At 41.1% G+C, this 22,700-nt stretch overlaps 1 protein-coding gene across 1 annotated transcript in view; it reads left to right on the top strand.

The window, feature by feature from the left end:
• Window positions 1-22,700, top strand: part of LOC144596481 (follicle-stimulating hormone receptor-like) — a 138,331-nt gene that overhangs the window by 100,388 nt on the left and 15,243 nt on the right. Inside the window, exons 4-5 of the mRNA XM_078404787.1 lie at window positions 8,413-8,487; window positions 20,920-20,991. Coding sequence (XP_078260913.1) covers window positions 8,413-8,487; window positions 20,920-20,991 — 147 coding nt within the window. The remainder of the gene's footprint in view (window positions 1-8,412; window positions 8,488-20,919; window positions 20,992-22,700) is intronic.

Here is a 22,700-nt window from a genome sequence, read left to right as displayed (position 1 = left end):
AAGTCAGCACCGGCGACAATCTACATCACCTGGCGACAACCTACTACAGCACCTACGTCAGGAGACGTCAAGCTACGATCATTGGCATCAAACCAACAGTCGCCGTAAATTTTTAAACATCTCAAAATCCAGCGGCGACCAGAAAAATGCTACGACTCTTTGGAGACTCACGACCATGCCCGCGACACCCCGGCGACCGTGTGGTGACAGCCTAGTCGCCCGTAGTCGCCTACAAAATCACCTAAGTGGGACAGGGGCTTAATAGAGACATTTTCTTTGGCAATCTGGCCAATGTTTATTCCATTTTCAACATATTTAAAACAATTATTACAATAGTCATTACCTCACTGTTATTCAGGGATTCTGTTGTGTGAAGAGGAATCCTAAAATTCTATAACACAAAAGTGACCAAAGTTCAAAAATTATTAGCTTTAAAATGCTTTGGGCAGCCAAGGGTTTTGTGTTGTCCTGTGCAAATGTAAGGCAATTTTTAAAGATAATGCAGAGCTCAGCTGTAGTGAACTTTGATAATAACGTGTAGGAAAATAACTGCAGATGCTGGTTCAAATCGAAGATAGACACAAAATGCTGGAGTAACTCAATGGGTCAGGCAGCATCTCAGGAGAGAAGGAATGGGTGACGTTTCATGTCGAGACCCTTCTTCAGACTGATGTCAGGGAGGGGGCGGAACAATGATAGGATGTAGTAGGCGACAGGAAAGTGGGAGAACTGGGAAGGGGGAGGGGAAAGAGAGGGACAGAGGAACTATCTGAAGTTAGAGAAGTCAATGTTCATACCGCTGGGGTACAAACTGCCCAAGAGAAATATGAGATGCTGTTCCTCCAATTTGCACTGGGCCTCACTATCGCAATGGAGGAGGCCCATGACAGAAAGGTCAGACTGGGAGTGGGAGGGGGAGTTGAAGTGCTGAGCCACCAGGAGATCAGGTTGGTTAAGGCGGACTGAGCGAAGGTGTTGAGCGAAACGATCGCCAAGCCTGCGTTTGGTCTCGCCGATGTAGAGAAGTTGACATCTGGAACAGCGGATACAATAGATGAGGTTGGAGGAGGTGCAGGTGAACCTCTCCCTCACCTGGAAAGACTGTTTGGGTCCTTGGATGGAGTCGAGGGGGGAGGTAAAGGGACTGGTGTTGCATCTCCTGCGGTTGCAGGGGAAGGTATCTGGGGAGGGGGTGGTTTGGGCGGGAAGGGACGAGTGGACTAGGGAGTTGCAGAGGGAACGGTCTCTGCGGAAAGCAGAAAGGGGTGGAGATGGGAACATGTGGCCAGTAGTGGGATCCCGTTGGAGGTGATGGAAATGTTGGAGGACAATTTGTTGTATACGACGGCTGATGGGGTGGAAGGTGAGGACAAGGGGGACTCTATCCTTGTTACGAATGGGGAGAGGGGGAACAAGAGCGGAGCTGTGGGATATAGAGGAGACCCTAGTGAGAGCCTCATCTATAATGGAAGAGGGGAACCCTAGTTTCCTAAAGAATAAGGACATCTCTGATGCCCTAGTATGAAACAGCTCATCCTGGGCACAGATGCGGTGTAGACGGAGGAATAGGGAATAGGGGATAGAGTTTTTATAGGAAACATGGTGGGAAGAAGTGTAGTCAAGATAGCTGTGGGAGTCAGTAGGTTTGTAGTAGATGTCGGTCACTAGTCTGTCTCCTGTGATGGAGATGGTGAGATCCAGAAACGGTAGGGAGATGTCGGAGATGGTCCAAGTATATTTAAGAGCAGGATGGAAATTAGTGGTGAAATTTATGAAGTCAATGAGTTCTGCATGGGTGCAAAAGGTCGCACCATTGCAGTCGTCAATGTAGCGGATGTAGTGATAATAACTTGATTTCTCCATAACTAAAAATCAATCCCTTAATACCAGTGATGATGATGATTGCAATCTAGTTAAATAGTTAATTTCTTTACCAACTTTAACACTGCATACAATAGCATTATTCAGATGTGACCAAAAACAATAGCCAACATTAATTAACAAACTGCATAGATGACTGTTACATTGCTGCTTTTACCTGTAGTCATGAAGATATAGCTACAGATTTTTTTTCGGAAGCTTCAAAAATGCTATCATACTTGGGCTATTTTTAGCGTAGCTTCCTGAATCCCACTTTTCTACTCTTTTTCTAAATGACCCATTATTATTTCCCAAAATACAGTCTGCTTCGAGGTGGAGTACTGCCATTGGATTACTACCTGTCCTCGTCAGCAGTTCTTTGAAGCTTTCTGACATTGCAACCTTTATGTCGCTCTCAGGCAGCTTCATTTTACAAACTAGCTTCTCTGCTTTTGCAACTCTCCTTTCGTTAAATTGTCAGCCTTTGCACTAACTAGTGCCTGAAGCTGTTCCTTTATGTCATATTCTGAGTACCTTTACGGGCTCCTTTACCTTTCCTTCCACTGTCACTGCATGTAATCCATCCAGAAATCCCCTGCCCGTTTGCTGATACTGAACAAGGACACAATACATGACTTGTCCAAGTGTAAGAAAATGGCACACAGGAAGAACAAGCCATCATAGATCTCAATGCATTGCAATTGATAGATATTATTTATAAAGCTTGAATTAAACGTGTAAAAGGTGCATTATTTGTCTTTATATTGTTGAAAGCAACATTTATTTGCCCTTCTTTTGTGCAGGTTAATTTATCACCGAATCATTATCAGCTAATTGTTTTGGATCACCTATATTTTGCAAATTATCTTGAAATATCACTCAAGTTCTAAATAACATGGGCGGCACGGTGGCGCAGCGGTAGAGTTGCTGCCTTACAGCGAATGCAGCGCCGGAGACTCAGGTTCGATCCTGACTACGGGCGCCGTCTGTACGAAGTTTGTACGTTCTCCCCGTGACCTGCATGGGTTTTCTCCGAGATCTTCGGTTTCCTCCCTCACTCCAAAGACGTACAGGTTTGTAGGTTAATTGACTGGGTAAAATGTAAAAAATTGTCCCTAGTGTGTGTAGGATAGTGTTAATGTGCGGGGATCGCTGGGCGGCGCGGGCTCGGTGGGCCGAAGGGCCTGTTTCCGCACTGTATCTCTAAAATCTAAAAAAAAACATGGATCAATTTGGTGCTGGACCAGTGACATTGTATAGTAACATAACCAGTATACATTGATATCTGAAACATCACATTCCAAATTGTTTCCATATATTTTATTCATTTAAAGGCCTGTCCCACTTAGGCGATTTTAAGGCGACTGCCGGCGACTAGGCTGTCACCAACAGTTCGCCGGGGTGTCGCGGGCATGATCGTGAGGAGTCTTCAAAGAATCGTAGTGGATCGTAGTGGATCTCGACGCGTCACCGAGAAATCAAATGGTTTGAAATTTCTCGGTGACAGTTGGCTTGTCGCCAGGTATCGTTGCTTATTGCGGGCGCTGTCGCATGCTGTCCCCAGGTTTGATAGGTTCTCTTAGATGCATTTAGAAGCACATAATATTAAAATAAGTAAAGTCATTTCAAAATACCATAAAATGCTTGTGTTTAACCAATTTATTTACCGTCAGGACATTTGACAGGTAGATTGGAGGCGACAGTTTGACGGTCAGGTAAGCGTGGGAATTTTTGCGATGTTTATGGCCTCAGCCATTACATTTAAAGTGGGCTCCAAACCCAGATATTCAACCCAGAAACCAGATATGCATCTCCCTTACATTTTCAAAGAATGCCCACGCACTTTTCACAAAAATCCACTGAACCACTTAAAAAAAAAATTTTTTTAATACAGCTATTAGTAAACTGGAAGGAAATCCAGTTTACGCCTTGTTACAGTGATGCTTGGTTTTTAAGTAACCCATACAAGATGTTATAGTTCAAAACTCTCAAGTACTTACCGACTTGTCAGTGATTTCAGCAAAAACCAGGACGCCGGAGAAGCATTGACAGCGTGGGAATTTTCGCGATGTTTCAGAAGATGCTGTAATCTCGACCTGACTCGGCATTGTCGTGGTCATTGTTGTCGGGTAAAAGAAAAGTTCGGCGATCTGCTACGACTTTGACAGTCGCCAGCAGTCGCCAAAAAGATCGCCTAAGTGGGACAGGCCCTTTAAGCAAATCTATTTTTGATGAAACTACACAAACCCAAAGTTGTTTTTGAAACAAACTTTTATATAGGTACATTGTACAGGTACATTGGTATAGGTACATTGAGTCTTGGCAGGGCCGGTTTATTTATTCAAGGCTCACTGGCCTCTGCATTAGCTGTGTTTTTTAAAAGCTTGCAGAAGGGCAAGTGAGGGGGAAATCAGCCATGTCAGCAGCTGGGATTACAAACAACCCTACACTGTATGGGACTTTATCATCTGAGACTATAGTTGCCGTTACATATCACGTTGATATTGGATTGCTAGTTTCCCCAAAAACCCAACGGAGGGCCAGGGGCTGGAATTCCAGGACAGGTGTGGATCCCAGATCAGAGCAACTAATGATATCTTCAATATTTAATGATGGGCAAGCATTGTGAAGGTTGTGGATGAAGATGCTGGCTAGGTTTGAATTGCTCCACTACTTGCCCAGTCTCCAGGCTCCAACTTCAAGGCCATTCTAGTATCCACATTGTGACAGGCCGGAATCTACTGAATGCTGGGCACCAGGGTCCAAGCTGTGCCTGGATGGGTCTCTCACTACTTTTAATTGCAATTTCAAAGATGCCTTTTAAAGAGCTGGGACAGTCCAATGTACTGTCGGATACTTTGAATCATTGTCCCTGCCCCTTGCCCTATCCCTCCCCAATTTTAGTTTTATCCAATTCCATGAAGGATATGGTTATTTTTTGAGGTTGGACGGGGAAGAAATGTGACCAGGTTCTTACCGTAGGGCATGGAGCAGAATTCAACCATTCAGCCCATTGATCATTGCTGATCTAATTTTCCCTCTCAACCCCATTCTCCTGCCTTCTCCACGTAACCTTTGACAACTTATTAATGAACACATAATCTTGATAGAAGGAAGGGGAAATGCTGGAAATAACAATGTGAGCTCCAGGCTGCTTGGAAATGGATATTTGACTTTTATCATGTTTTTATTCTAAATGGCTGTAAAATGTGAGAGCAATTTAGAACAATATGTTCATTTTCCAAGAAAGTACAACTGGAAGGTCCTGCACTATGTCATTTTTTCCCTCTTATTTATTTAATATCTCCTCATTGAATGTCTATGGTTGCAGAAGACAAATTGGTCCACACAGCTCCTACTGCTCCTGGGTAACTGCTGTTATGTAGAAAGGCATATTGAGACCTCAGTTGTGACAAGTCAGAGGTAAAAAAAACAAGCAAATAAAAGCATCAAAGCTAAGCGAGCAATTTTGGTCCATAACTTTGTATTGACAGTGATTTGCATGCCATCATTTTATAAGGGTCCATATCTTCTCAATAGTAAGATCTTATCCAATATTAAGAAATATTTAGACAGGTACCTGGATAGGATAGGTTTGGAGGGATATGGGCCAAATGCAGGCTGGTAAGACTAGGGTAGATGGGGCATGATGGTTGGCATCGGCAAGTTGGGATGAAGGGCCTGTTTCCACGCTGTCTATGACGCCATGACCTATAATGACACAGGAGCGATTCTGTCCACTGTGTTCGTACCAGTTGCTCATCCCAGAGGAGCAATCCCATACATCTCATTCTCCTCGCCCTATTTCCCGCTACTGCTGTAACTTATTCTCCCTCACACATGCCCGTGAACACCCCTGATTCTTTTTGCCATCATCCACACATGGGGCAATTGACAGTAACCAAATAACCTAGCAGACAGCCAGCATCTGGGGTCATGATCAAGCCCATGTCCCTGGAACTGTAAGACAGCAACATTAATTACTGCCCCAATGTGGAAGAAGTTAAAGTCATTAGTAAAATTAAATTGAGGGCAAAACATATCCATAAGCAGGAAATTAAAAACATAATGGACTATAAGAATACTGGATACCCATTAATGCAGGTGCAGAAGTCATTCCGGAATGGTATTGCCTTTAAAGGTTTATGTCTATGCGTTACACTAGTGCACACTTTGCACAGGCCAGTGGAGCAGTATGTTTGGCAGGGAATGGTGGCCTGGGTCAATGTTGTGCACAGTGTGGACAAGGCATGATAACATGTATGGAAGAAAATGAAAGTCATTAAGAAAGGCAACGAAGTAACAATGCCAGTTACTAAGGAGGGAATCAAAGCCTGAATAAAACCTTACATCTTTCATGCCTCGCCATGCAAATCCATAGTCCTGCAGGCCACACTCTCAAATTGCAACATTAAATTGAAAGATATACTACATTGCTACCCTTCAAGGAACTTCATTACAAGATCATTGTGATGCAAAATGACCACAAGATTTATCTAGTATAAGAAAATAACTGCAGATGCTGGTACAAATCGAAGGTATTTATTCACAAAATGCTGGAGTAACTCAGCAGGTCAGGCAGCATCTCGGGAGAGAAGGAATGGGTGACGTTTCGGGTCGAGACCCTTCTTTTATCTAAATTTCACACACCATTGGTCTCTTGAGCACATCATGCCATCATCTTAAAACTACTCTCAAAATTCCTGAGATAGCTTTCCAATATTTCTCTCCTTTTTTAAATTTGTTTTTAGTTTGTAGAGATAGATTATGGAGACAGGCCCTGTGGCCCACCAATTCCACAATGACCAAGAATCACCCTATCCTACACACTAGGGACAGTGGCCTATCCTACACACTAGGGACAATTTACAGAAGCCAATGAATCTACAATCCTGCACATCTTTGAAATGTGGGAGGAAACTGGAGCACCCGGAGAAAACCCACATGGTCACAGGGAGAACATACCAACAGATAACACCTGTAGTCAGGGTCGAACCTGGGCCTCTGGCGCTGTAAGGCAGCAACTCTACTGTGTCGCTCTGTCAAGCCTTGACCACGGGAAGCACATTTTAAAAATCAAAGCAGGTTCTGTACATGACTAGGACACTAGGTTGTCTCATACTCTGAAAGTTGCACAGGAATTTCCAGAAGGAGTGGAAATTCAAAAAATTGCCTCGGGGGGAAGAGTTGATCATGAACTCAAATCGTTCCAAGAGCTTTACAACCACCAATCTTTGTTACTATTCAAATGTAGAAAGCTTAAAGTTGGGCAGCTATTTCATATTCCCATTCCAACAATTAAAAACATTATTATCAAGACATCTGTCAATAGAGCACTGGCCGGTGGTGTCAGAGGCAGAACAAAATGGTGAGACTGGTGGCTCTGCTTGACTCTGATCACTACTAGTTACTAGCTGCTGTGCTTACGTTTATGATATAATGGCAGGAACAGCAGAGTTTATTTTTTCATGAGCTGCTTGATGTTTTTTTCAGCTTTGTGCACTTTGGCCATGAAATAATGTAATGGAGGCATCTCCACAATTTCAAAATGCCCTGCCACTTGCCACCATGTTCGGTGATTTCTATGCCAACTCTCTCGATATGATGGAGCAAAATGCTACAGATGAAGGAATTCAAAACAATGAAACTGACAATGCTGCAAGTTGCAGACAGGTCAACTGGGGACTGAAGCAAAGGCATTGTTTTAAGTAAAATGCCCTTAATCTGAACTGGAAAAGAGAGAAAATAAGCATGCTTTAATTTGCTGAAAGGCAAAGGATTTATTTTTCTTTATGTGTTTCCGACTGCTGTAAAGTAATAGCTACCTTGATAACTTTGGTCTGTAACCAATAACTGTGCTGCATATCTGGGGGATCAGGTCAGCAATTTACCATCAAATAAATATTGAAATGCACGCTATTAAAACAAAATATTGTTTTACACAATAATATTTCTTGTGTTGAATTATTTGATATCATATCTATACTGGTTATATGTTAGAATGCTATAGTGGAATATAACTTGTACTCCATGTTAATTTGTTGGCAGCCCAGTAGAGCTACTTAGCCATTATCCATTTATGGAAAAATAAATGCATTAATGCTTGCGCATTCAATTTCAGCAAAAGCTACAGCTATACTTATTCATGTCCAACAATTGTTTTGCACAATTAGAAATGAATGTGTATATTAATTGCTGACAAAATATTGAATAGGTGAATTGGTGCTTTCTTTAATGAAGGATATTTATATCTAATAATTGAAAATTGTTTTTTCTCTGCTAATACAATATATTGATAAAATTTCATCAGTGTTATAGTGTAAAAAGAAGCCAAATAATAGAGAATCTCCATAAATGTCCTCCATTCTCTGCTGTTTAGACTAACTTGTTAATGATGGATCCTCTAAATGTATTATTATTATAATTATAACAATTAAAATGTTTTCATCAGGATTAAGGACACATCAGTTTTAATTTATACAATGTTAGTAATTATTGTCTGCTGTGATTAGACAGATTAACAATTAATCTTTCAGTCTTGTTGTTTTACAGAATAATTGATAAAGCCAAACTGCTTGTGCATATTGATCAAGGAGCATTTAGAAACCTTCCACAATTAAGATACATGTAAGAGAAGTTTATAATTTTTGACACCTGCGCATTGTGTATATTAATGTCAGTACGATAAATCGGCACTGTAGTCACAATAAAATGTATGGTAAAGCAGTATCTAAAGCTTGTGGCTCAAATTATACATTGAAAGAAAATAAAGCAGATATCCACATTAGGTAGTGAACAAAATGTAATGGTCCTGACATGAATGGGGGACAGGGAGAATGTATGGGAGGCTGAAAATAGGGCAAGGGACTGGAGACACAAGGGTTCTGCCAAAGTTATCGGCACACATCCTTTGCAGTTTTCTTTCCGTAAACCAACCAACAGTCAGTAAATGTAACTACCTGACCATCTACCAGGCATGGAGACCAGCCACAGGCATGTGATTAACTGGGTTGGGCAATAGTTAAGAAATATGGATAGTAATTGGTTAATATAGGTTCCCTCTCAGCCCAATACATTCACTGCTTGAGTTTTAGAAGAAAAAAAAGATTGGCTCTAGCCACAGCGAATTGACTTCATCAGTACTGTCTCTTGCCAATATTCCGTCACATTGAACAGATTTCAGCTTTGCTAAGGTATCAACAAGTAAATTAAATGGCAACTTCAGGCAGCTCCACAAAGCCAGTTAAATGCAGAAACGTCAAAGTTGCTTTCAAAATGTCAGAAAATAGGTTTTAGATGTTGGAAGAGAGAAAGGATAACTAGAGAGAGAATAGGGCTCCTCAGAAATCAAAGTGGTTATCTATGTGTGGGGCCTCAGCAAATGGGCAAGATCCTCAATAAGCATTTTTGCTCTGTCTTTACCATGGAAACAGACTAGGGAACTTGGAACAGTTAATGGAAATGTCAGGAGGACAGTCCATATTGCAGTCGAGACTGTGGTGGATGTCCAAAGACAAATGAAGTTATATACATTTCCTGGGTTGATCATATATATCCAAGGACACTGTGGCAAGCTGGAGAAGAAATTGCAGGAGTCCAGGTTGAAATATATGAATCATTGTTTGACACAGGTGAGGTGCCGGAAGACTGGAAGGTGGCTAATGTTGTGCCTCGAGGTAAGAAGGGCTGCAAAGAAAAACTTGGGAACCCTATACCAGTGAGCCTATGATCTGTGGTAGGAAAGTTAATGGAGAGGATTCTGAGGGATAGGATATACGTGCATTTGGATTGGCAGGAATTGATTGGAGATCGTCAGAATGGTTTTGTGCGTGAGAGATCATGTCTCCCTAATCTGATTGAGTAACCAAGAAGGTTGATGAGGGCAGAGCTGTAAACATAATCTATGTGTATGTCAGCAATGTCTTTGAAAAGGCTACACATGGTAGCTGCTCTGCAGGATTAGATCACTTGATATCAAGGGAGGGAGAACGAACTGGATGGAAATAGGCTTCATAGTAGGAAGCAAAAGTTGGTGGTGGGAAGTTGCTTTACAGACTGGAGGCCTATGACTTGTAGTGCGCCTCAGATATTGGTGCAGAACCTATTACTGTTTGTCACTTATTTCAACCATTTGGATGAGAATGTATATGGGTGAGATTAGTAATTTTGCGGATGCAAATAAACTAGGTAGTGTTGTAAACAATGACGATGGTTATCAAGAATTACAGGGGGATCTTGAGAAGTGGGGCAAGGAATAGCACATGGGGTTTAATTCAGGTAAGGATGAGGTGTGGAAGTCAAACCAGGGCAGGACCTCCAAAGTGAACAATAGGATCGTGGAGATGTGTTGTAGATCTGAGGGATTGCGGAGTACAAGTACAAGGCCTAGATAGAGTAGATGTGGAGAAGATGTTTCCACTAGTGGGAGAGCCTAGGACCAGCGGCCTTAGCCTCGGAATAAAAGGACGTACCTTTACAAATGAGATGAGGAGGAATTTCTTTAATCAGAGGGTGGTGAATCTATGGAATTCATTGTCACAGAAGGCTGTGGAGGCCGTCAGTGGGTATTTTTAAGGTGGACATTGGTAGATTCTTGATTAGTACGAGTATCAGCTGTTATGGGGAGAAGGCAGGACAATGGGTTGAGAGTGAAAGATAGATCAGCCATGATTGAATGGCAGAGTAGACTTGATGGGCTGAATGGCCTAATTCTGCACCTTAACTATGAAGTGACTAGATGAGCACTTGAATTGCCAAAGAATTTAAGGCAGTGTGTCAAATGTTGGTACATTGAATTAGCATGGATGGTACTTGATGTGGTCGGCCAAACACCTTTTTCTGTGCTCTGTGACTCTAAATTATAGGGCTGCAGGTAAATAAGGAAAAATTGGCACTCATGGGCTGTTTTGCTTGGAACCATTATGGACCCACTGAGCTGAATAACCACTTCTGTGTCACGTCAACCAAGTAAGGAAAGGTGAGGAGTGTTTGCCAATCATCAATGAGCCAAGAAAGCCACAATCTTCCTGTTTCTCAACTGCATCTCAAAAACTTTTATATACCTTCATCTTCTAGAACCAGCATCAGCCACTTCCACTTTACTGCTGCATTTTGTAAGAATTGAAAAACTTGCATGCAAGCAGTTCTTTTTAAATCAAGAACTCATTCACCATGGGAACAATAGACAATAGACAACAGACAATAGGTGCAGGAGTAGGCCATTCGGCCCTTCGAGCCAGCACCGCCGTTCAATGTGATCATGGCTGATCATTCTCAATCAGTACCCCGTTCCAGCCTTCTCCCCATACCCCCTGACTCCGCTATCCTTAAGAGCTCTATCTAACTCTCTCTTGAATGCATTCAGAGAATTGGTCTCCACTGCCTTCTGGCTGCAGTTTGTTAAAGCAGAGTCCTACCTCCTCAAGACAACGTTCACCCTCTGTGGTACCACCACTGTAAACATGGCAACAGATGGCTATGCTTTCTGAAAGGTTTAACTACCCCTGACATCATCCCGGATGGAGTTAATATTTATCCCAAGTACTTGCATTATATTAAAAGCTGGCTGATCAGTCATGATCATATTGAATGGCGGTGCAGGCTCGAAGGGCCGAATGGCCTACTCCTGCACCTATTTTCTATGTTTCTATGTTAAGAAGCATACATTTCCTGTACCTATCACACTTCTCTTCACACTCCAGGAAGCACATTTTAGACAGCACACTCCACTTGTCCTTGATCAGTGCAACTGAAGAACACGTTTGAGACATTCACATATCACTTAGGCAAACTTCCTGGTTTTACTTCACTCTACTTTCCGAAGGAAAAGATCTCCTGCAAAAGAGATCTCCTAATTAAGTTCAGCAGGTGCCTTTGTGATCTAGTTGAAACGAAGGAATTGTCTGAGAACAATTAGCCGGAACTTAAAAATGGCAATTTATACGTTGCTGCCCAAAAGAAACATGCATATGATTTTACAGGACACTGGAAAGAAATGTACTTACCTGTTGATAGTGGTCCAAAGAGAACAGCCAGTGTGGTTTTTCTCTGTGGCTATGTACGTTTGTATGGAACCGCAGAAACCGACGGAGGTCAGATGTCCATTGGTCAGATCCACTTCACATTTGACCTTGTGGCATAATGTCAACCTTGGATGGTGCATCAAGCATGGTCTCATTCACTTGAATGACGCCATTTATCTGAGTGAAAAAAAAATCCGTGAAGTTCCGATTTAAAAAATAAATCTTTCAATATTTTAACCCTTTTAAAATTTCGATTTTTACTATGCATCAATTATATGACACAAATAAATATGTTGTTTCGTTTTAATTTTTATAATTAATTCAATTGATTTCAACTGCTTTTGAATTTATCTGATTATTAGAGGCATTTGAAAATAGCTGTCAGAAGGACCTAATATAGTCCAGGGTAAGGCTTTTATTTCAGCAGCTAGATATCTGGTTACTGCTCGAGGTCCACTTCTCTTCTCAGGGCAGCTCAGGCTATTCAAATAGACCCACCAAAGGTTGGTGCAGTTTCGGGGATCATGTGGGAGGAGAAAGCTAAGATTCGGCCCATAATGGGAAGACAGTTAATGACATCCCATTTTCCTGAACCAGCCCTGTGGCCAAACAAAGCACAGTCAGGCACAGCATCTGCCTTCCATGGAGTGAACACAGAAACATCGGAAAAAATGGTGCAGGAGTTGGCCATTCCAAAGGTTTGCTGCTTTTTAAGTGATGATCATGTCAGTATTAATTGTTAATTCGGTACATTGTAAAACATTGTGTTAAAAAACAGAAGCAGTAAAATAATGGAGTAAGCTGATTCTGCACAGTTTGTAATGAGTTTGCTGATTTTTAAATGAACACATCCGTTTGGATTTGGGGAAAAGGAACTAAATCGCAAAGGCCTTCTACTTGAATACATTTAATATTTAATCTTCAGATCAGTTTTTGGTTATAAGTTGATTTTCTAATAAAAATCAATTTGCTGTTTGATTTTTGACATGAATATGTTAAAATTCACATATTATCAAGACATTTTGACAAGAATGTTCATGGTGCAGCTTGAAAGGGCTTTGGTTTGGCAGCATTTGGAGTATTGCATGCTGCTCTTATTGCCCCAATACAGAAAGGAAGTGGAGTCTCTAGAAAGGGGGCAGAAGATGTTTACCAGAATGATGCCTAGTTTAGGTGGTATTAGCTGCACAGAGAGGTTGGACAGATTTGAATAGTTTTCTCTGGAATGCTGAAGGTTGTTGGACACCTGACATTTTTAACTCCTTAAGGATCTCAAAAGTATTTTTTTATTTGTAACTCAAATCCTTAATTTCAAGGCTCAAATAACAGCCATTGATTGATTTTTTTTTTTGCTGTATGGGTTTGCATGTAATCCATAAGAAGGTTTGAATGTCTCAAATTTTCAAATGTAAATTTCAACATTCCTGCATACGCTGAAGAATGATCACTTTTGCACGATGCAAAGAACAATAATTGTCAGTCATTCCATTATATATTGGTTCAGAGCTTAAGCAGTCCTTTTTCACAGTTATGCACCAATGAAAGTTTGAACATAATTATGTTGTCCCTTCAGCAACATTATATGGGGAGAATGTAGACAATAGGGTCAAGAACAAGCTCCTTGTCCAAGAAAATGTTTGACAGCCAACTAAACTACATGTGTTAGCTTGGCCAGCTGTCAAAACTGTAAAAAATATCCCAGGCAGAAACTTGCTGGAAAGTGCTGGTCATAAACTTACTGTCCATTTTGCTTGGGATTTTCCTAACTGTGCTCATTTAACAATTGGTACAATAGTAATTTATAGTTTCTAAATGTTTTTGAGTAACGGAGATATCAGGTCAGAACCTGCCACCACTGCCACATTGCCCACAACCAGTTTGTAGGTCACCAGAGTCAGTTTATTGGTAAGTACGATCTAAACCTCTGATGAAATTGTGTGTGGCAGGAGAACTCGGAGTGAAAACAGATCTGATCAAATAGCTGCGAAAAGTTTTGACAACCCGCTCAGACGCCACTAAACACCCTGTTAGACCTGTTAAGGAGTTTCAACACTACTGAATGTACTTGAGATTAAGAAACATTTGAAATGTTTCAAAAACTGTTAAAAAAAAATTAACGCAATGATTCTTGAAGAAATCAGAAAAGTCTGAAGAAGGGTCTGGACCAAAAACATCAGTTATTTCTTTTCTCCAGAGATGCTGTCTGACCTGCAGAGTTACTCCAGCTTTTTGTGCATATGATTAAAAAAAAATGTTTCCATTAATAACCTTAATAAAATCAAAACATCTAAGTAAGCCTAACAATAATCTGATATTTAGCATGATCTCTCACAGCTATTGCTCTCTTTTCAGTGAGTATCTTTGTGGTAGCTGAGCACCATAAGATAACTTCCTCCCACAATATCACTCATCCCCCATCAACCTTTCCCAACAGGAATCGCCAGTCAAAGAAAGTTGACAACTGTGCTATTCTGAAATTAATTCACTCAGGCTCCATATGATGCTGTAACCTTCTCCGATCTTGGCATCCATAATTTTCTTGTGACACAGTAGAGGTCATTTGGGCTCTCGGTCCTTGTTAACTTACAGAACAATTCTCCTCTTGCTTCCTATAATATTTATGAAAAGATGTGATAAATCCATGGGGATTCATATCATAAGTTAATAAGATCATCAGAGATTGGAGCAGAATTAGGCCATTTGGCCCATCATGTTTACTCCGCCATTCAATCATAGCTGATCTATCTCTCTCTCCTAACCCCATTCTCCTGCCTTCTCCCCAAGAGTCTGTTCAAGATTCTATCTATCTCTGCCTTAAATATACCCACTGACTTTGCCTCCACAGCCTTCTGTGGCAAAGAATTCCACAGATTCACCACCCTCCGACTAAAGAAATTCCTCCTCATCTCCTTCCTAAAAGAATGCGCTTTAATTCTGAAACTATGACCTCTAGTCCTAGACTTTCCCACTAATGGAAACATCCTCTCCACATCCACTCTATCCAAGCCTTTTACTTTTCTATGTTTCAGAACCACCAACACTTCTTCCTTGGTAATGTTGATATACTCTAGCATATCGCTGTTCCCTCCCAAGAACTCACTCGTATCCGGGCTCTTCTCCACAGTAAATACAGATACGAAGTGTTAATTTAAGACGCCACCCATTTCCTGTGGCTTCTTACATTGACTATCACACTGATCCTAAAGCAACCTACTCTCTCGCCACCTACCATTTCATTGTTAATATACTCAAGTCAAGAGTTATGAAGATTCATAGATGTATTAAGATTTGCCTTTATCTTAGATGCCAGTGATATCTCATGGCCCCATTTTGCCCTCTTATTTTTTTCCTTGTGTACTCAAGGGACTCGCTTGATCCCAGCTGCCTTTACCTGACATATGTCTCTTTTTCTTGACTAGACCCCCAATAATCCTCGTCAACTAAGGTTCCCCAATCTCTGTGGCTTTGCCCTTCAATCTATCCAGTGTGTGTTAGAGCTGAACTCTTCCTATCTCATTTTTAAAAGCCTCTAAATTGCCACATATTTCTTTACCTGAAAACAACAACTCTCACTCAATCTTTGAGAATTTCTGCCTGATGCCATCGAAATTAGCTTTCCCCAATTTAGGACATTAGAAACATAGAAACATAAAAAAATAGGTGCAGGAGTAGGCCATTCGGCCCTTCGAGCCTGCACCGCCATTCAATATGATCATGGCTGATCATCTAACTCAGTATCCCATACCTGCCTTCTCTCCATACCCCCTGATCCCTTTAGCCACAAGGGCCACATCTAACTCCCTCTTAAATATAGCCAATGAACTAGCCTCAACTACCTTCTGTGGCAGAGAATTCCACAGATTCACCACTCTCTGTGTGAAAAAAAACTTTCTCATCTCGGTCCTAAAAGACTTCCCCCTTATCCTTAAACTGTGTCCCCTTGTTCTGGACTTCCCCAACATCGGGAACAATCTTCCTGCATCTAGCCTGTCCAACCCCTTAAGAATTTTGTACGTTTCTATAAGATCCCCCCTCAATCTTCTAAATTCCAGCGAGTCCTGTCTTTTTCCATGAAGATCTTGAACCTAATAGGGTCACTCGTGTCAAAATGCTCTTCCACTGACACATCAAACATTTGACTAAAAGGAGTTTGAATGTAGGGCCATCTACATATTGCCTCAGAAAACCTTTCTGGACATGCTTAGCAAATTCTTCCCCATCTATTCCCTTAGCATTAAGACAGTCTCAGGTGTGGTAGGACTGGAGGTCAGGTCAGTGCATGAGGTGCCAAGTCCTCCAGGACAGAGAAGGGAATTAGGCCCAACAAAGGTTGATGTAGGAGCATCTTTTAATATGCTTGAATGAGGATGTGCCATGACTGATCAGTAACTGTGGAACAAGTTAACGAGCAATATATTAAGCAATGTCATTTTGTGCAAATGCTTTTGGATGATTTTGTCTTCAGGTGTTATTCAATAAGCCAACTTCACTCATTTCTCATCTGTCCCTATATTCTATAATTATTTTAAAATGTCATTTACCCAATGCCTCTTAATAACCAAGATAAATTGCCATCTTGTAAGTGAATTATTTAAAGCCAAAAATTTGCAATGCTATTTCCAAAAAGACAGGGAGGGGGGGGATACATCAACAATTCAGTGCATCCCACTTCCTGCCCCTCCATACATAATACAAACTCGAATCCACTGAAAGTTCCAGTCTTTCACAAGCCTAGTGTCCAACCTTCCCATCGTTGGTGCCAACACCCTGAATATTACAGTGGCCATGGTATAAAATCAGAAGCCTGTGGTAATCCTTTCATAATTTTCAATTCTAAATTTTAAAATGTATTTTAGCAGGCAATGAGAGTTTTTCTGAAGAGGAATTCTACATAGATCCAATAGACAATAGGTGCAGGAGGAGGCCATTCGGCCCTTCGAGCCAGCACCGCCATTCAATGTGATCATGGTTGATCATTCTCAATCAGTACCCCGTCCCTGCCTTCTCCCCATACCCCCTGACTCCGCTATCCTTAAGAGCTCTATCTAGCTCTATCTTGAATGCATTCAGAAAATTGGCCCCCACTGCCTTCTGAGACGGAGAATTCCACAGATTCACAACTCTCTGACCGAAAAAGTTTTTCCTCATCTCAGTTCTAAATGGCCTACCCCTTATTCTTAAACTGTGGCCCCTTGTTCTGGACTCCCCCAACATTGGGAACATGTTTCCTGCCTCTAATGTGTCCAACCCCTTAATAATCTTATACATTTCGATAAGATCTCCTCTCATCCTTCTAAATTCCAGTGTATACAAGCCTAGTCGCTCCAGTCTTTCAACATATGACAGTCCCGCCATTCCGGGAATTAACCTAGTAAACCTACGCTGCACGCCCTCAATAGCAAGAATATCCTTCCTCAAATTTGGAGACCAAAACTGCACACAGTACTCCAGGTGCGGTCTCACTAGGGCCTGTACAACTGCAGAAGGACCTCTTTGCTCCTATACTCAACACGCTCCATTCTCAACTTAAGTGACACTGGCAAAATGGCAGAACATTGTCAGGCAGAATGTAATGAGACAATGTTTGATTATTACTTGTTATTCTGTGATCCAAAAGTGTTTTTGCCATTTGGGAAAAAACCCCAAGTTTAATCAGTAGAGATTGTTTCAAAACAGTAGAGTTTAAATTTTAAAAGAGGATTAAATAAACAATAAATTAAAATGAGCTTTATTGAACTGTCCAAACATGGCATTTCATGAATCTTAGCAGATCTGCATGGAATATAAATCAAATTGATATATAAATATGTTAATTAACCAGTACTAACCTTTGAAACATCACATATCTTTGAAGATCCAGAGGTGATAAATAGGTTTCTAAAAATTGCATTTATATATTTGATATTAGATGGATGAAGATATTAATTCCATTTTTATTGCAGTAATTACCAAGTATATTCCAAAACATATTATAACAATTAGTCTGAGCTATTCAGGTTATATTTTTCTTCAATGGCATCTTAATAGATTCAGTAGATTAAGTTGTACACTACATTTACATTTTATTATTACAGTTGTTACCCATAAAATTTGCATGTTAATGTGAATTAGTCGCCATCTGCCACTAAAAACATTATAGTTACTAATCAGCTTGATAGATTTGTTGGGAGAATGTTTTGCTATGCATTTTATTAGCAAGATATTCAGCAAGAAAAAAAAATATCCATGGCCTAAATGCTTAAGTGCTAAGCACAATTAGTTTCTACCTAGTTTTGCAAAGGAAAAAGGACACAAAGTGCTGGAGAAAGTCAGCAGGTCTGACAGCAACTGGAGAACATGGGTAGTTGTTTCAGGTCGAGACACTTTTTCAGACTGATCATTGGGAGAAGAAAGCTGGAAAACTTGTTGGAACTCAACCTTGGTGCCTGTTTCTGCTTATTGAAGACATTGGCCATCATCAGAAATGTATCAAAATAATAAAGTATCATTCATTCATTCATTCATTCATTCATTCATTCAAATTCAAATACTAATACTAATACTACTGCCAGATTTCTAGTGCTCCACCTAAATTGAACTTTAATTATTAGAGGCAGCTTGACAAAGTCTGTAGGCATGTGTGCAGTGCAATAGGTGTGGTGAGGGTAAATAAACATTATTTGTAGATTTTTAAAAGAGACCATCTGAAGAAGTCTGGGGAAGGGCCTCGACCCAAAAAGTCACCTATTCCTTTTCTCTAGAGATGCTGCCTGAACCGCTGAATCACTCCAGCATGTTGTGTCGACCAATCCATAATATTTGCGGAGTGCTCTATTTTGGTAATACATCCCTATTGCCCAGCAGTGCAATTACCTTAGGTGTCCTGCCGAAACTGCCATGTCTGGGGACTGGAATTTATTGGGAATTGCTGGGAGGGAGGATAAAAACTCTGGGAGTGGCTGAAATGGGCTTCCAAAACTGCAGAAGCAGAATTAAGTGGGATGCGTGTTGCAGACTTATCATATGGTGCAAGATGATCGAATTGTGGTTCTTCACACTAATCCCACAAATGTGTTGGAACTACTTTTGGTTCTGTAATTGCAGAGATTGATTAAGAAAGAGTAAACCACTGTGCCTAGATGCCTGCATAATTCCCAATGATAATATTATTGGTATGCGTGCTGAAAGTGATTATCAGGTTTCTGGACCAGTTGAAGTTTGTCGTTGTTAAAGCCACAGAGGGATATCTTGGTCATCTCCTGTTTCCCATCTCCTCGCAAGGCACGGTGGCGCAGCGGTAGAGTTGCTGCTTTACAGCGAATGCAGCGCCGGAGACTCAGGTTCGATCCTGACTACGGGTGCTGTACTGTAAGGAGTTTGTACGTTCTCCCCGTGACCTGCGTGGGTTTTCTCCGAGATCTTCGGTTTCCTCCCACACTCCAAAGACGTACAGGTTTGTAGGTTAATTGGCTGGGTAAATGTAAAAAATTGTCCCTAGTGGGTGTAGGATAGTGTTAATGTACGGGGATCGCTGGGCGGCACGGACTTGGTGGGCCGAAAAGGCCTGTTTCCGGCTGTATATATATGATATGATATGATATGATATGATAAGGCACATGTTAAAGCGAGTATATCGGAGCATGTTCCTGTTGGCTGACCTGTGCTTTGATAGAATGGAGGCCCGTGTAGTTCTTGATAGAATGGAGGCCCATGTAGTTCTTGCATGTCATGGGTTTTGTACAGGCTAGATGGTAGTCTGGGCATCCATAATAACTTCTTAAACTTGGAATAGTTCTTTGATGTGGAATAAACTGTGGTGCTTACACAACCTAGTCTTTTTTTGTCCTGCAATAAATAATGAAGATAAACACAGACTTCAGACTGAGAGTCGGGGGAGAGAGGGACAAAGAGATGTGGAAGGGTAAGGTGTGAAAATGAGACATCAAAAGGGATGGGGTCTGAGGAAAATGGAGAATAGATCATTGTTAGCTCCCCTGACCTTCAGTCTGAAGAAGGGTACTGACCAGAAACATCACCCATTCCTTCTCTCCAGAAATGCTGCCTATCCCGATGTGTTACTCCAGCATTTTGTGTCTATCTTCAGTGTGAACCAGCATCTGCAATTCCTTCGTACACATAAATAATTGGGTAGTGTTGTAGAGCAGAGGGATCGAGGAGTGCAGGTGCATAGCTCCCTGAAGGTGGAGCCGTAGATAGATCGGGTGGTCAAAAAGGCTTTCGGCACATTGGCCAGAGTATCGAGTATAAAAGTTGGGAGGTCATGTTGCAGTTGTATAAGACGTTGGTGAGGCCACATTTAGAGTATTGTATTCAGTTCTGGGCACCGTGTTAAAGGAAAGATGCTGTCAAGCTGTAAAGGGTGCGGAGAAGATTTACAAGGATGTTGCCAGGATTAGAGGGTCTGATCTATAGGCGGGGGTTGAGTAGGCTAAGACTCTATTCCTTGGATTGCAGAAGGATGATGCGATCTTATACAGGTATATAAGATCATGAGAGGAATAGATCAGGTAGGTGCACAGAGTCTCTTGCCCAGAGTAGGTGAATTGAGGACCAGAGGACATAGGTTTAAGGGAAAGGGGAAAAGATTTAAGAGGAATCTGAGGGATAACATTTCGCACAAGGGGTGGTGGGTGTATGGAACAAGCTGCTAGAGGAGGTAGTTGAGGCAGGGACTATCCCGACATTTAAGAAGCAGTTTGACAGGTACGTGGATAGGACAGGTTTGGAGGGATATGGACCAAATGCTTGCAGGTGGGTCCAGTGTAGCTGGGACATGTTGGCTGGTGTGCGGAAGTTGGACTAAAGGGCCTGTGGACAGATATATTAGAGACAGCATTAAGAACAAGCTGTAATCCAATGGATTCGAAGACAACTGAATGGTTTTGCGTGTCAATTAGTCACATTTTTCTGGAAACCGTTTACATAGTTGATGTCCAAAATTTGGATAAAACATTTTGGAAACAATTAAATCTGCTGGTTGCAATTTGTAAAGCATGTTTATCCACCATGTTTCTTATATGTTCCTTTATTTTCACAGGACTATTACAAACACAGGCATTAGGTACTTCCCTGATATCACAAACATACATTCTGAAGATTTTATCCTTCTGTAAGTTCGTTAATTTTGGTCTGTTTGTTCTGGAAAACATATTCAATTAGAGACCTTTCAATTAACTTTCGTTTTCCAATGTTTTCTATCTTTTGTTAATATTGATTGTTTAACTATTAATCATGACCCGTTTTGTTAATTCTCAGCTTTATTGATATGGATTACAGACTGGTTCTCTACCTTTTAGGAAACGGTTTTGAAAAATATTCTATGTCAATGAATTTCAATGTGATTCTGTACCAATGAACTGACAAAGTCATAGTTTTAGCTGAGGTAGTAATCCTGAAGAAGGCAACCTTGAATTTCATCTGTAATTAAATTTACAGTCACAGCAAATAACTAGGTGAATAATTAATCATTTGTTAAAATAAGATACTAAATATTTGGAACACAACTCAGACTTTTAGCAATTGCTCTTAATAATAATAATAATGCATTACATTTATATAGCGCTTTTCATATACTCAAAGACGCTTTACAGGGATTTAGAGAACATAGGGAAGTGAATAAATAGATAAATAAGTAAACGAACAGAGAAAGGAGACAGAAGGTGAGGTGACCTTCAGTGGTTGAAGGCAGTACTGAACAGGTGAGACTTCAGTGATGTTTTGAATGTGGTGAGTGTGGAGGAGTCTCTGACGGTTTGGGGTAGTGAGTTCCATAGGGTGGGAGCAGCGATGGAGAAAGCCCTGTCCCCCCAGGATCTGAGTTTGGTCCGGATGTGGGGGGATAGGAGATTGGCAGCAGCAGAGCGGAGGGTGCAGGTGGGAGTGTGCCTGTGGAGGAGGTCGGTCAGGTAGGATGGGGCCAGGTTATGGAGGGCTTTGTAGGTCATGAGGAGGATTTTGTACTGGATTCTCTGGGGGATGGGGAGCCAGTGGAGTTTGTAAAGGACGGGGGTGATATGGTCACGGATCGGGGTGTGGGTGAGTAGACCCACGCAATAGATTTCAAGAATCTGAAAATGTTAAAAACAAACAGGAGTGGAGGTTTTCTATCCCTTGAGCCGAGCCAGCATTCAGTACCATCATGGTTGATCCTTTTGTCTTGTCCACATTCCTACCCGACCCCCTTGTAACTCATCTGATCCCCTTGTGTTTGAGGAATCTATCCATATCAGTCTCGACTCCATTCATTATCCGAGCATCCACAATCCCCCTTGGCCAGTGCATTCCATAGATTTATAGCGCTCTGATTAAAAACATCTCTGCATTATTGTGTGCTCAATAGTTGTCAACCTATTTGTGATGAGATTCCCCAGTCTGAGGAAACCAAAATCTGTGTCTATTTGAAGTCAAAAAGCAATATCTATTCTGTCATTACCTCTCAAAATATTGCATGTTTCAATGAAATTACTTCTCATTTTTCTAAATTGCAGTGGGTACACTGTGGTATATCCTTTAGCTAAGGAGACCAGACATGCACACAGGACTCCAGGTATGGTCTCACCCAAAGTCCTATATCATTTCCTTTCTTTGAAATATTTCAATTTCATTTACTCTCATATTTTAATATGTCATTTACAAACCTATCCATGTGGTAAGATAGATAGACATCCAAAACCAAAGACAATTACAGGAAAATAACATATACTTTGCAAATGGAGTGCTTGTCTACCCGAATATAAATCGACATTGCAGACTGGAAAATGGTTTTTAAAATTCACCCACATTTAATTCTGCTGCCCATCTTTATCTCACAGTCATAAG

This window comes from Rhinoraja longicauda, chromosome 9 (assembly GCF_053455715.1).
Source record: "Rhinoraja longicauda isolate Sanriku21f chromosome 9, sRhiLon1.1, whole genome shotgun sequence".
NCBI lineage: Eukaryota > Metazoa > Chordata > Chondrichthyes > Rajiformes > Arhynchobatidae > Rhinoraja > Rhinoraja longicauda.
This window is presented reverse-complemented; position numbering and strand designations above follow the sequence as displayed.